The sequence below is a fragment of the Stegodyphus dumicola genome, chromosome 11, assembly GCF_044657685.1.
Source record: "Stegodyphus dumicola isolate Sdum_Otavi_A_Nest chromosome 11, ASM4465768v1".
Classification (NCBI taxonomy): Eukaryota; Metazoa; Arthropoda; class Arachnida; order Araneae; family Eresidae; genus Stegodyphus; species Stegodyphus dumicola.
This window is the reverse complement of record NC_140778.1, coordinates 162,031,228-162,047,387: the sequence shown is the minus strand read 5'-3', so window position 1 is coordinate 162,047,387 and position 16,160 is coordinate 162,031,228. Positions and strand designations below refer to the sequence as shown.

At 33.3% G+C, this 16,160-nt stretch overlaps 2 protein-coding genes across 2 annotated transcripts in view; one reads left to right on the top strand and one right to left on the bottom strand.

The window, feature by feature from the left end:
* Window positions 1-16,160, bottom strand: part of LOC118200260 (cAMP and cAMP-inhibited cGMP 3',5'-cyclic phosphodiesterase 10A-like) — a 234,828-nt gene that overhangs the window by 148,401 nt on the left and 70,267 nt on the right. The window lies entirely within an intron of this gene.
* The window catches only part of LOC118200262 (uncharacterized), a 37,542-nt gene that overhangs the window by 13,602 nt on the left and 7,780 nt on the right, over window positions 1-16,160 (top strand). The window contains exons 4-5 of the mRNA XM_085826514.1: window positions 4,944-5,400; window positions 10,062-10,211. Coding sequence (XP_085682640.1) covers window positions 4,944-5,400; window positions 10,062-10,211 — 607 coding nt within the window. The remainder of the gene's footprint in view (window positions 1-4,943; window positions 5,401-10,061; window positions 10,212-16,160) is intronic.

Sequence of the window (16,160 nt, the reverse complement as noted above, 5' to 3'; positions counted from 1 at the left end):
GAAAGTGTAAATTATTACTTGACAATTCTATTTTCATGGAAAATGGACCTTTTAGACTATATTTGAGCTCTTTCTGAAGAAATTTATTCCTACTTAGTTATTAAAAAGTGCTATGAAAGCCATGATTTGTCAGTATCTAAAGCAAAGATAGATATGATTGTCAATAAGAAAGGAAGAAAATTTGAAAGTTTGTATTCAAGGTGGAAAAAAAGTTGTTGAAATACAAATGCTATGAAGAAACGAAATATTTTCAAAGTTAAGAACTTTAATGTTATAAGTATTTCTCCCGCCTTCTTGGCATGCCTTCGTGGTGTGGTGGTCTGCACGCTCAGCGCGTAATTGAGAGGTCAGTAGATCGATTCCCGGCGAAGGTGTTGTATATTTTTCATCTTGCCTGCTTTCAAAAAATATCAAATGTATCTACAATGTTAAAAGAAAATCTTCGAGGTCAAAGCAGACAGTTGTATAATCATTAAAATGGTCAGTGTCAATTATAAACAAAGTTGTTAATGCTGATTTGAATTTTAAAAAGGAGAAAAATTAATATGCATCGTCTTTCTCCATGACATATAGCCGAAAGCAGAATGCGCTCCAGAATTCTCTATGAGAAACAAGTACAGACGGTATGAAAAAATTCCTGTCAAATCCATTTTAAATTTATTTCACAATCCGTTTTGGAAGAAAAAGAGTTCTTTATTCTGTCTATATGTACAGATGTCATGTAAAAAAATCGTCCAGATGGATTCGACAGCTGTCAAAATGGACATTTTCGTTGAAATGCAATACCTTAAATTTTTCACGGTTACAATATTCCCTTTACTTAGCACAAGGAATGAAAAAGGTTTTGTGCCTTTTCATTCTTGAAAACACTGTTTAATTGTCTGTCGAATCACTAATCAACTAATAAAAAATTACTGAAATTTAAAAATTCGTTGTGAGCTCCTAACAGCGGAACTTTGCTGATTGAAGCTTCACAAAGAGTTAGTAGTAATGAGCGTGGAAGACCAATTTATCCAAAGAAAATGGCAACACTTATCAAGTCATATGCCATATGATAACTCAGACGGCATGAAAGCTGACCATTTTCCCGCGTGCTCTTCTGTTTAGTTTGGATCTTTAATATTTAAAAAATTATATTTTAATAAGCAATATAATTAATATCTTTCAAACAGTATCACTTTTTCGTGTTTCGTTCAATAGATAAAAATAACAAGGCTTTATTATAGATGCGTGTACTCAGTTTCTAAATTTCTTCGAATCCAAAATCTAAATCTGAAAGGTTTTTGAATCTCTTAAGACATTTATTTAAGAAATACGATTTTTCTTAATACTAAAAATTATTAATTGAACTGGAACTTGAAATCTGCGTTTAATGATAAGGGAATTTAAATAGTATACAGTTTTTAACAATCGTAATGCTCTATTTCTGACTACGGATTTTTTCTGAAAGTACGAGTATAATTCTAAAAATATGTCACTTCAGGGATTTTCTTCCCTCCTGCTTGTCTGGAATAAGAGCATCAGAAAACGTAACATTTCAACCCTTTTTTTCTACTTTCCTTCCTTCATTACAGCTAGTTATAGGTTCATTGCAGTGACAGAGATATTTTGGGAGGGGAGTGGATGTTTAAGTAAAGAAGCTCGGCGAAATGCTAACACATGCTTTGTCACGTATTAGTATTTCATAAAATAATTTGTTCGTGTTCACTTTCTCAGTTATCCACGTTACTGACATTATCGTTTATCTAAACAGGTCTGGACATGAAGGCAGAACGCCACTGTTATGCTACTTCACACATATTTCATAATGATATACCACCGCGTTTCGGTTCTAGCAGTGATCTTGAAAAGCTGAAATGGAAACCCTTCTTTCCTACTCTATAATAACAAACTGAAATGGGACAGCTTTCAAAAGAGCCTTATCTGGGAAATCCTGAAGTGGTGTATAACCTTCAGGGTATATCCGCATTCATTAAGAAGTTCCGTATTAAATTTACGAAATGAAGTATATAATTTGAACTCTTGGATTTTTAAGTTCACTTTGACAAAAACAATCTGGCAAAAACTGACAATCGGGCAAAACTGTTAATCTGACAAAAACAATGTGGATAATAATCCAAATTGTTTAGCCTGACTCTATTAAAATCAAAACAAATGTCATGGCAGAGAGATTGTTCAACTGAGATCATAGGTTAAAACTAAGCACGAAACCCCTAAAATCTCTTCAGAAAATTAAGAGTATGACATTCAAAACAAATAATACAGTTGATCCAGTTCGTTGAAACAACAACATTTCATGCTGTTTTTTTAACGAACGTTTCGACTGAATGTCACCAAAGAAATATTTTCAAAGTTTAAATGTTGAATGAAGTTTTATAAGGCGATTCAAAAAATTCCAATGATAAAAACTGCACGAAAATTTGGATTCGAGGATTATAAGATCATTATAGTCATAGCTATAACATATACTGGAAAAATAAAAGTAAAGAAACATAAAGTTATAAGGTATTTCTCCCGACTTCTTAACCTGCCTTCGTGATGTAGTGGTCAGCACGATCGGCGCGTATTCGAGAGGTCCGTGGTTCGAGTCCCGGCGAGGGCATTGCTCATTTTTCATCTCTCCTGCTCCAAAATAACCTAATGTCTCTACAAAGTACTCGCAGCAGCCATTAGATACCTCCGAAATTGAAAGAAAGTTAGTTAAAGAAAACTTTAATTAACATTTAGCTAAAAAAATTTAAATAATTAGTTAACTTTAATTAACATTTAGCTAAAAAATTAAAATAATTAGTTAACTTTAATTAACATTTAGCTTAAAAAATTAAAATAATTAGTTAACTTTAATTAACATTTAGCTAAAAAATTAAAATAATTAGTTAACTTTAATTAACATTTAGCTAAAAAAATTAAAATAATTAGTTAACTTTAACTAACATTTAGCTAAAAAAATTAAAATAATTAGTTAACTTTAATTAACATTTAGCTAAAAATTAAAATAATTAGTTAACTTTAATTAACATTTAGCTTAAAAAATTAAAATAATTAGTTAACTTTAATTAACATTTAGCTAAAAAAATTAAAATAATTAGTTAACTTTAACTAACATTTAGCTAAAAAAATTAAAATAATTAGTTAACTTTAATTAACATTTAGCTAAAGAAAACATTATTCAAATAAATTCTCTATACTATATCTGGCAATTTTATTTAATCAACACTTACCTGCATTACAGCTTTTTATTAGGTTAATATCTAAACCAGTGCATTTGTTAACATATTAGCCTAAATATTGCATGATCTGACCTGTGGATGACCTTGCACTTGTTTTAGACGTTTCAGACATTGAAAAAGGACTTGAAAAACAGCTTCGCGTGCATATGCTTAATATGTTGAAAGCATTCTACATAAAATTATAATTAAACGAATGCCGCATTACTTCCATCCTAATACTAATTCTAGTACTATCATTTTATGTCATTAAAGGCATCGCTAAAATGGAGCACATCTTGCAAGCGATAACTTTATAGAATCACAGATTATTCTGAATTCCCAATAATTTTGAGTTAAATTTTCTTAAGTTAATAAAAATGGATATATAAATTGTTAATAAATTGAAGTTGATCACTAAAAATGCTTCTTAAATGTATTTTAGCAGTTTATTTTATTTGCTTCGAAATAATATCTGTTATACCAGTTGTACACGCCTGGTTCTGTCAATGCAAACAGTTTTAATAAAGGGCTTATGATGGTCGTCGCAGGATTCTCTTACTGTGAGAAATTAAAAATAAGAAGAGTGGGAAAAAAGTGTTAAACTGAACTCAGCGTACTACCAAGAGAAAGTTTTAAGGGCGCCCAAACTAAAAAGGTATATGATGATTCTTCACCACCAGAATTTGTCGAATGGGTCCCCTAATACTCAGTCGCCTTTTAAAAGAGGGAGTATATACGGTGTTTTCAGCCTCTTTACTGGATGCCTTCGCGGTGTCGAAGTGTAACGGTAGCACATTCGGCGCATTTCGAGAGGTCTAGTTCGAGTTCCGGCGAGGGCATTGTTCATTTTTTACTTCTTCAGCGTCAAAATGATCTAATGTCTGTACTAGGAATGCTTCGAAAAGTACCACTGCATTCCTTGAAAAAATGAAGAGTGCTACAGGTATTGCATATATATCTTTTCCAAGTATTCCTGGTCCCCTGACGTTTCATCTACGGACTATTGTGCTTCTAATCTCTTGAAAAGAGCTCTTTCTAAGTGCAAACTCACAAAGATTGATGGATTCTGTAAAGTAGTGGAAGAGGAATTGATGGATTTTCTAAAATATTGGAAGAGGAATGGAAATGAATACCTCTGTTAATTTTATTAAAACCTCTACATTCCTTGAAACCACCGCATTCATAAAGGAAGATTGTTTCAGGTATTGCCTGAAATCTTTTCCACGTATTCCTGCAAAGTCCCTTGATGTTTCCACTGTGGACTATTGTGCCTTTAATTTCTTGAAATGAGCTCACTCTTTCTAAGCGCAAACCCACCACGATTGATGGACTATGGAAAGTTTAGCTCTGGAAAGTTTATAAAATCTCCTTCTATCATTTGAAATCACGATACAGAGTTATAATCCATAGAAAAGATTATCAGATCGAACTTTAGAAAACATACTGTTTACATTTTAAACATTAATTAAACGGCCTCTTAATCGTTCTAAATGTGTTCAAACACCGCCTGTATATCTCCCTGCAATAAAATCCAAGTTTATATTTTTTAAAGTAAATATCATGCACACGATTGAGTATTATGTTTTATTAGAGCATTCATGTTTTTTTTTAAACTCAGATGTGAAACCATGTCAGTTTGCAGTTAAGCTAGAATGCAATTACATTTTTTTAAATTTTCTACTACTGAGTAAATCTTAAAAGTCATATTCATTCATATATCAATCTTTCTTAAAGGTGCCTGAAGGATTTCATTTTCTCGAGTTGTACGAGCCTCCTGAGTATACTCACTGGTGCCACGGCGTGCCACCTCCTGCATTATCCTCTGGCACCAAATTCGGAGGTGATAAAGCAGATATGTGGCAGTTCGGTATTCTCTCCGTTGACCTGCTTACAAATCTCAAACTCAGCAGCTCAAAGAGTTCCTACTTTTCAATGTGGCACCACGACGTTTGGCCTTTCATTGAAAAGATTCTGTTACACAAGGAATACCTTGACTATCTGCTGGAAGACAGCTTTCAGAATGTTATATTTTCCGCTGAGGACTTCGAACTGTGCCATGACTTCATTAATAAGATCCTGTGTATGAATCCCGATTCGCGCATCAGCGCTCGTGAAGCCATGAGCCACGAATTTGTGAACGTCCCATGGCCTCAACTACCTGCTGCTTTCAGTTTGCCGACACTCGTTATTGGTAAGTTAATATGGTTAATAATTCAGCTAGCTGATACTCGTTGTTGGTAAGTTAAGCACGTTGTCTCTGAGTTAGTAAAGCTAATGATGTCATTAAAATGCCTAACACAAAGACTTTGTTACTAATTATCTGTGCAATGTCTTTTTCAAAATAAAAGGAATTGTTTAATTAAGAGAATTATAACTGCATGAAAGAACTACAAATGATTCTGTAGAGTTGTACGCATATTTTCGGAAAGAATTATTACGGATGAACACTACTAACGGAGTCTACAGGCTTACACAGCCGACCTCCTAAATTAGTTGTTATGAAAAAGAACGCTTATAGAATGATTTTAATGAGTTCAGCTAGTGTAATTTCAGTGTTTCAGCTAATAATTAGTGATAATAAAGATTACCTCCGTTTATTGCTTTTAAATCACTTAATTTGTTAATCAATCACATAGATTATATCTGAAAGTAAAAAAGTAAACGTCTTAAGCTTTGCCGAATGCAACCTGCTGGAAAGTGAAAAATAACTACATTTTAATTCAGGGAATATCAATACTTTTCTTTTAAATCAATGAGTTTGTTGATTAAAATTGAAGACAAAAATTTATTTTAAATTTTCCAAGTGGCAACACATTTCCTTGAAATCGCTCAGTTTTTTGATTAAATTTTAAACCCAAGTATCTCACGCTTTGACGAGTGATAACACATTCCTTAAATCATTGAGTTGATTAATTTAAACTTCAGAAATTTGGCTCAAAACCTAAAATAAATAAATTTAAAATTCGTGCTTCGAGGTACACATTGTCGGGTGGAGGAATATGTGTTCAAAATCTGGTGGTGTGGCCATTTTTCCGTAAGGCGAGGAACATGCATACAAACATCTTTTTTAATTCCTCCAAGCGTCATGGACGCAAAATTCCATATCGAAGGATGGCTTACCCATTCGGAGCCAAGCAAGTAACGCTGGGGTACGGGGTTGATTAAACTGATCGACTATTAACAATTATCTAGTCATTGTTAATGAAGTAGCATTCTCTAGGAAAGTGGTTCTGCAAGTGAGAAAATCAGAGGAAGAGCATCCAACTGCAGATTCAGACATATCAATATAATCTTCTCAAAAACAAGTACAAAGTTACCACGTTCAACATCAGAAAAGAGAAACAGATGCAGATTTTAAAGTTTTCAGTCAACTCTTATAATTCATTTATCTATAAATTTTGTGAATTTTGTAAATTCATAATTCCAATTTAATTCCATTTATAATAAATGTTACTCATATGTACATGCTCAATTTATTATAAAACATAAAACGATTTATGTGCTTTTATATGAATAATTAACTCACCAAACAACCTACTTCCTATAAAATGATTCACAGACCTATTTAATAAAACTGCTGCTATATATTAAGTATATACTTTAAAATAAGTTCGTAAGTGTATCAGTATAAAGATTGATGCTGTAGCAAAGAAGTATTTTAACTTTGTTCAGGAAGTTGCTATTTAATTTAAACTTTAGTAATTTGAAATCATTGCGTAATTTTTAAGGTGAGCGTGCATAAAATTGGTGACTTCATTCATATTAAAAAAGAGTGCGCTTAATTCAGTTGGAATATCATACAAGTTCATCGACTTTTAGAAACTAATTAATAGCCATATCTCGCTATGAAATTTGTTGTTTATTACATAATATAGAGGCTTTTTTATTTCTTATTTTTATAACTAATACTATGTGATCCTTATCTCACATAAAATAATAGTGTTGTGATACAAACAATTATTAAGAAATCGTTTTCTGGAATTTATTTGCCGTTGATATTTGTCAGTGAATCATATGTTGACTTAAAAGTCTATTACCAGTTTACACTGTAACAGCTTGTAGCGATTAAGATTTAAGACATCCTAATAGTTTAAAGGTATTTTATTTCTACAAGAATCTGTTATGCGTCTTTTGCGCATGTATTTGTCTTAAGGGTGAAGTGCCAAAATCTTTGAAGGTTTTTCGTGTAAAAAAACGCTCAGGTTAATAGAGATACAGCAATAATGTCATCCTTTTAATCTCATTCATTACCACGATTGATTAGTTCGCCCTGCATTTGCTAATGCTCTTGGAACGAATTTTAATACCTTGAAATTCGGCTCTCTATATAATCTCCCTCAAATCATGTTAATTGTTGTTTTGCTGTGCTTCAGTAATGTGGACACTCACATACGCTTTATTATACAAAATAGTGTGACTGTGGATAAGGTATGTCAGACTATCATCACGATTGCAGCCCTGGGACAGGACATCTGCCAGGTCATATAAGACTTTCTGTCGCTGAGCTGCCCCGACTTTATTCAACAAAACAGCATATTTTCTTCAACGCAGAGCTGCAGCGCATTCCGTGCGCAATCTGATCACTTAGCGCAACATAGCATGATACATAGATATATGAAATGCAGCGCAATCTGATCACTTAGCGCAACATAGTTTGATGCATAGATATATGAAGTGCAGCATAGTATGATGCATAGATACTATATGAAATGCAACATAGTATGATGCATAGATATATGAAATGCAGCCATTCCGTGCGCAATCTGATCACTTAGCGCAACATAGTATGATGCATAGGTATATGAAATGCAGCGCATTCCGTGCGCAATCTGATCACTTAGCGCAAAATAGTATGATGCATAGATATATGAAGTGCAGCATAGTATGATGCATAGATACTACATGAAATGCAACATAGTATGATGCATAGATATTATGAAATGCAGAGCATTCCGTGCGCAATCTGATTACTTAGCGCAACATAGTAGGATGCATAGATATATGAAGTGCAGCATAGTATGATGCATAGATATATGAAATGCAGCGCATTCCGTGCGCAATCTGATCACTTAGCGCAACATAGTATGATCGTGCGAATCAAAATGTACGACGAACCACGAGCTTAAACATATTCATTGAATTCGTATTCTTCTAAACTCTCGAAAGGTACTCTCATGAGTTCCAGGGAGTTGTTGCTTGCAACCAGAGGAGTGCTTGGATGTATACCTGCTTACCTCTGTTAGAGGCCAGCTCACCCCGCTCCCCCATCACCAGTCTACTAAATGTAATTCTATACTGCACTACATTTTCATTGCACTAGTTATTTAACATTGTTGCGTGCGAGCGGTTTCGTAAGAGATTAAATGCACCAGGTCCGATGCTAGGTTAATAAAAATTTATTTTATCAAAATAAACGCTTCAAAGTTCTGGAATTTTGCTCAGAAATACTAATAGAGGTGTTACAATATCACACAGTTTGCTGAACTCGCAACAATAACAACAGCAACTAACTGTTTGACTAAACAACTGACAGCAAATGCTTTCTTTCTTCAGCCTTAAAATGTTTTCAACCGACCGCAAGATATTTCTAGTACTTTCTGCTTCTCGAAATTGCTGGAAAGCAATACGAGGGGGGAATTACGGTTACAGCTAACATAGTGGTCAAATACATTTATTCAATTTCAGTACATGTTACGGTGATACAGAAACCGGACCAAAAGGTCGCCAATTTTCGGTAAATTTCAGCGATTTCTCGCGAAATTACAAGACGCCCATTTACTCAGTGTTAAATGCCCTTGCCCCTGTATTCTAATTTTTCCGGCAAAGCACTCTCTTAAAATTTGTCTCGCGCTACATTACACAGAAAAATACGCCAATTTTACTTATAATTCTACTAAAATTACTTATCTAAGTATAAAATTGCTAACAATATTTTAGTACTTTTTCATTGTTTTATTACATATTTACTTACTTATGTACTTTTATATTGCACTACTTCTTTACTGTATAACTTTTACGCTTTTTATATTCTAGCATTGCAATATGTTTCTTGCACCCATTGTGTCCAAATCCGTAGCCATTGTTCAGCTACCTATCCTCTGTAAAGCCATGTTCCCACCTCCTCTTTCTGCAATAAGCACTGTATAGTACAGGACGAGGGGCTTACCTCTAGTAGATGCCAGGTGTTCTTATTCTCCGTCACCTGTTGTTTTGCTGTCTAACAGCTAACTCCCATTTAGGATATTTACGATGCTTATGCCGTCGTGTGAATGCCATCTTAAAAGCTTTATAAATGATTAAGAAAACATGCTCCTGTTGAATTGCTCACTTACAAAACTTTGCACAAAGTGCAACATTACAGGCAGGAGCATCCCTGTAATGCTAAACTTAACGCGCTATTTAAAGAGCAATTCAAAACTGCAAAGCCAATCGTAGTAAAAAAAATTGTAATAACATTATTCCATTGCACATAAACGTCATGTGAAGGTTTTTGCACTTTTGTAATAAAGGCCTCTCGAATCATAGCCAGTAAACACTGCGAGAAAAAGCTGTGGTTCAAGTAAGGCTAGATACCGGGCGAAAACACACATTATAGTTTGAAAAAACGACCCGCCAAGAAGGAGTTGTCCGAATGAGAGCAATTACAGGAAACCCACAGATACATAACAGAAAAGCAAAGATCTTTCCTATTTTCTAACACTGCTTAAACCGTTATTTATGTATCGCCTAATAACAGAAATACATATGTAATTTTGTCTGGGCTATTATAAACTCAACTGCATTTCAAAAGAATACATATTCTTTTTTTTTTTTTTTTTTTTTTTTTTTTTTTTGTTTGTTTGTTTATCTCAGAGCATGTACGCACACCTAGACTTTCGATAATTGAGGAAATGAAAGAGGAGAAAAAACTTCCAGATCCCGCTGCAATGTCATCTCAAGAACTCGAAGAGGTCATGATGGAACCTCAGGAGGAAGACGACTTACAGGCCGTGTCATCCATAGGTAAATATTTCATTCTCTAAATAGATATATGCTGAGCAAAAAACACAGAAATCTTCACTTGGAAAATAAAAAACTTAATTTCGTGACCTTTGAGAGTTATTCTCGACCTTTAGGGAAATAATCGTTAATTAGGAAAATGTTATTTATTTTACAGGAATGCTAACAAAAGTATATCAGGAATCTAAATTCGAAACTATCAAGCAAACGAAACACGAGGAAAAAAACTGCCATTTGTAACTTTAAATGGCAATTTAATACCGCAGAGAATTTCCTTTTAATGTTTCAAAAAGGTAAAAAGTAATTTAAAAATTTTAAAAGTGGTAAGATAAAAACCAAATTGCAATCTGAGCTTAGTATGCAGATTATAAACACCTGAGACAATGGTTAACTAATGGACTAAGCAACTACAACAGACGTACTCCTTTAAAAATATGTCCCTCAGAAACTAAAAATATAGAGCATAAAATCTTATATTTAAAGAGCTATTCAAAACTGTAAAGCCAATCGTAGAAAAAAAATTTAATAATATTATTCCATTGCACATAAACGCCATGTGGAGACATTTGCACTTTTATAATAATGGCCTCTCGAATCATAGCCAGGAAACACTGCTAGAAAAATCTGCGATTCAGGTAAGGCTAGATGCTGGGCCAAAACACACACCGTAGCCCGAAAAGCGACCCGTCAAGAAAGAGTTATCCGAATGGGACCAACATCGGTAGATTTATTGAAAACGAACGTTTCGTTCAAGAAATATAGCTACAAGAGAAAAAAAAAATCAACAATGCGTTGGCTCACCCTGCTTGCAAACTGTTTCCAGCTGAACAATGACTCGTAGAGTTAGCGGATTTTCTCCTACGAGATACCATGCCATACACTTTCTGACTGGCAAGTTAGATTGACGCGATCCAGAGACAGTTAGAGACACCTGCTCATGAGAGCCCAAAAGTGTTGTTTTATTGGGGAGAGATCTGATGATCGCACAGGCCAGGGCAGTGTCGGAGAAGAACAAAGATAGGTAGTAGAAAGGCATGCCGGGCATTTTCGTAATATAAGTCCAGGGATCTGGTCAAAGGATAGGTAACACTATAGGGCGTAAAATCTTGGTATCACAGATGTCAGCTAAAGGTTCGGCTATTAAATGAAACGGCAACCCATCATCATCATAAGGGCACAGTCCCAATCCTCCTAGCCAATACAAGCCACATCAAAAAGTGGCACTGGCCAGAAAAAACCTATAAAGTCCAAATCTGAGTTTCAATGCCGAATTCCAATTTTATCTATAATTCCGATTCTATCTATAACTATAATGCCGATATAACTGATTCTATCTATAATGCCGAATTCCAATTCTATCTAGTATAACTCTATTCGTATTTATAATCTTCCTTATTGTATCTGCAAAACCTTTCAAATTTGAATAGTTTCTATTAAAAATCATCCTTAACATTCTTTCTGTATTTCTCTCTTGCACTCCGGGTAAGCGTACATTCATCGACGAAATGACTGGCGTCCCCAAATTTATCGCATATTAAGCATTTACCATTATTCTGTAGATGGAACCGATTAAAATAAGCAGTTGATCTTAATTAACAGGAATTAACAGGTCAAGTAATGTTGAATGTAAATGTAATTAAACTACCCTAAAAGCTAACAGAGTAATTTAAATGCGCAAGAAGGCTCTGACTCGTAGAAGGTGGCGGAAACAAGCTTAATGGCTAGAAGCATTCAACACCACAGAAGCAGATCGCTATTAAGGTAGCAAAGTAGCCTTTGAGCAGGCATAACACCCACTAAAATCAATTTCCGAAACATTGACTTAAATAGCACACTTTTCTCTCTTAGTCTGAATAAATGTGCGCTATCTAATTTACATTTTGGTAAGAAAGTGTGGGTGAAAAGGAAAGCGATAGGAAACTCGTTTTAACTCAAAATTAACTATTAATCAAAAAAAAATAATAATAAATTCTCACAAGGTACAGCAATGGTAATAACGTGAACGCTTTCATAAGCTGGACTATATTATTAGGTTTACATCCGCGTCCATTAAACTTCATTCCGGTTATATAACTTTTATACTCTTTGCAGAACATGCTCTGGAGGCACACGTATCCAAATTATCTGTTAGTGTCCAAATCATTAATATGAACTCTTTTTAATTCAAATAGATTTACGAAATGAGCGGAAGTAATATGTAATTCAAATAATACCCTTAATTTTATTTAACAATTTTATTTAGCTTAAAAAAACTTATCTCACATTCTTTTCTATATGATAGAATCCAGCCTAGCACCTTTTATAGATTTACTTTTGGTAATGCGTAGCTTTTTTTATAATGTAGTGTGTAATTTATTGCTTTTAGTTAGTTATTTATCTTTTACGTGGAGGCACTGAAGTTGGTTGTTGTTTTAATAATTTTTTCCCTGCCATTTTATATTACTTTCGAAATAAAAAATAATGTTTGACTGGCGCCATGTCAGAAATAAATAAATAACTAAAAGCGGTAGGTCACGTACTACATGATTACTAAATTTTCTAACACGTTGTGATATTCCCACTAGGTTCTGGTTTCCTTAGTTCTGCTCAAATTAAATTTAAATTTACTGCGGGTATATTAAACTTTTACAATTTGATGTCTTATCTCTTCAACTCTGAACTACTCAAAGTAGGCGACAGCTGACAGGGGATCCGAACACCCGGACGGCTTACATAGACTGATAATCAGGTATTCTTCTGATCGGACAACTGTTTAGTACAACAGCTCCCATCGCCCCACAAGGTGGAAGGGAGGTCGCTAATAAACCCATCGGGAGTTTATTTAAATGCTACATATGCTGATATAGACACTATACGTTTTACATATTGCTACACAGATACTGAATAGGAATGCAGGTATTAAGCAGATACACAGATACTAAATATAAATGCAGAACGTTACACAAATACGCAGCTATTAAACATACACTACTATATATTAAACGGATACTAAATATGAATGCAGACATTAAACAGATACACTGATACTAAATATTAATGCAAGACATTACACAAATGCGCAGCTATTAAACATACACTTCTACATACTAAATATGAATGCAGACAATTACGCAGATAATTACTCAAAGCAGATAAGTCACTCATAGACAAATGTTTCAAAGAGTTAGCAAGCAAAAACAACAAAATTTCTACGTGCTCATTTAAAAATCAGGGCTAGCGCTAATTTTATAAAAATTTGTCTTTCCGAAATTCTGCTGCTTGGTTTTATCCTAATTATTTTGCAATCTCATACCTTAAACATTTTGAAATCTCTGAATTCTGACGCCTGGCACGGCAGCACCATTTGCACCAGGTATGGCGTTCAGTGTTGCCAGATCGCGCGATTTTGTGAAATTTTTGCGACCTTCATCATTTTCTTATGCTACTTTTTGCGATTTCAAAGATATTTTTAATATCGTAAAATGCTTTGTAAAACACAGAATTATGTACCTTAATACTAATATTCATGATTTTAGTGCTCTACAAATTTTGTTTTTAAGATAGTCCAACCCCTCTCAGTTCTATGGTGATAACGAATCGAACAAAAGAACTTGCGTGCCATATATTGGGTACCCAAACAGAGAAAGAAATAAAATTCATCCTCCTGATTATAATAGTGCTAAGAACTAAGGAATAGAAATGACTTCAGAATTAAAGCAACCGCATTTTTTTAAATAACAAAACAAATAAATTTAAAGTAATCAGAATCTGAAATAAGTACACCTTCTAGAACGGAAAACTTACTAAAAGCATTCCTCAATTAAAATGTTCACAATTAAGCAAAATAAATAAATAAATTAATTAATTAACTGCTAACTCAAAAAACTTAGTACAAAAGCGTTAACAATCTAAACGTGAGGAATATCCTACAAATTAATTTAAAAACAGAAACACAAATTAAATGAGAATTAATTACAAAAGAGATGGATATTTAAACAATTGAAAATGAGCAATAGTGTTTTAAAATTTTCGTTTAAGCTAAGATACGTAATTAAAAAGACTAAGGATCGAAATAACTATGACGTCACAAAAATCACGTGATCTCTGACGTCATTTGCGACTTTTTGTGAATTTTTTAGTCTTCTTTTGCTACTTTAGTTGAAAAATTTCTAGTAACACTACTGGCGTCTGTCGTGTATAAAATATATTTCAATATAAAGGTAACAGTGTTTTTCTACTTGATTACTGATATAGAATGAATCAAGCTTTTTAATAATAAGATGTCCGTGTTTATATAGCAACAAAAATATAATAATTAATTAACCAGTATTTTAAAGCTTTGAGCATAATTATTGTTTATACTTTAATAATGAGTAAAAACTGTAGAGGAGTTGAGCTGTTTTTCAGATTAATTTTCTGCTTCCGTGTTTCCCTAACAATAACAACATGGTAATCGGAAGTATGACGTCATAGGAATACTGCATCTCTTTGATAAAAGCCAATGACCGATTGAGCATTTAAACAACGAGAATCGAAGGAAGTTGCATTTGTTTTAATTCTTTACTATGGATCATGGGTAAACGTTTCCCCTCCCCAGTAAAGGTCTAGGTATTAGTTAATTTTAAACTTTTCAGACCAACAGTTAAAAATGAAGTCATTATATGTGCTTATAGTCATTATATTTGCTATAGAAATATGTGCTTATAAAGCAAGGGAAGAAAAACATTTTCAAAAATCTAATGCTCACACTATTCAAAATAGTTATGTTTTGTAAAACCAGTAATAACAGTTATTCGTAGGAGTGGAAGACTAATTAAACAACTGTTTCTTTCATTTTTCTACTTTTTTTAAGAATACTCATTTAACTGTGTTACAAAATGTTATGTTCCTGTCTTCAAAACTGATTTCAAATATTTATCTGTTAATGCTGAGATTTTAGGCGTTTAATGTTCCGAAAATCGTTTTCGAAAATTATTTTTCTTGGCAACAGTTCAACCATTTTATTGAATCCTTCGCTCGGCATTTGTCTTTCAGCTTGTAATTACGTTCCAGATCAAAGAAATAGATTCAAAGCTTAGCTAAACTTTTTCAGCCTCACAACTTAACGAATCTTAAATCATAGAATTTGCTTTCCACGTGCACAGAGTCTGAAAATGTGGTTGGAAAAGTAATTTTAGTAAAAGCTGATGACAAGACATTGCGATTAGGCTACAGCTTAGACACACCAATGAGGAAAGGAGGAATTGTATTTTGAGATTTTTCCCGTTCTTTTTCAAATGGACACAAATATTGCTCCACAAATATCCTTCATATACGAAATAGCAGCATTTGCAAGTATTTTCACGTTCTACAATTGATAAATTAGCTTTCTGTCAGCACTCAGTGGGGCTTTGTAACTTCAACAATTTTCATGTATTCCCGTTGGATGAAGCCAAGTTTTAAAACTGCAAAAGTTATTCCTTGCTAAAAGACCATTCAGAAACACTGGACGAAGCAGATTTAGCCTCGCAGACAGTAATTTGCAGCTGCTTTTCGACTGCTGCTTTGTAAGATTTTTACACGAATAATATTCTCTTTTAAACTGCGAAGTTTATGTTAATATCGTAGAGAAATTTTATAGCTTTATTGGATTAAAATTATATATAATCTATTATCATAAAAATATAACATTTATTCACAGCTCAATATACAGAATTTATAATCATACAGCCTGTACCCGATACCTAATTAAAAGGCAGCTTTTACTCTTTCATGTATTTAGCATATGTAGACTACAAGCTGATCATAGTTGGAAAATTTAATTGAATATATACTTATGTAACTAAAATACTCTAAATGTATAGAAAAAAACTATAAACCTTTAAACTATAAAGGTAAGATTAACATGGAATCAGATTAAAGAGTTATACGTGTATATTTAATAGAAATGTAGAAATTTATAATTGATAAAATTGTACTTCTTTCAATGATTGA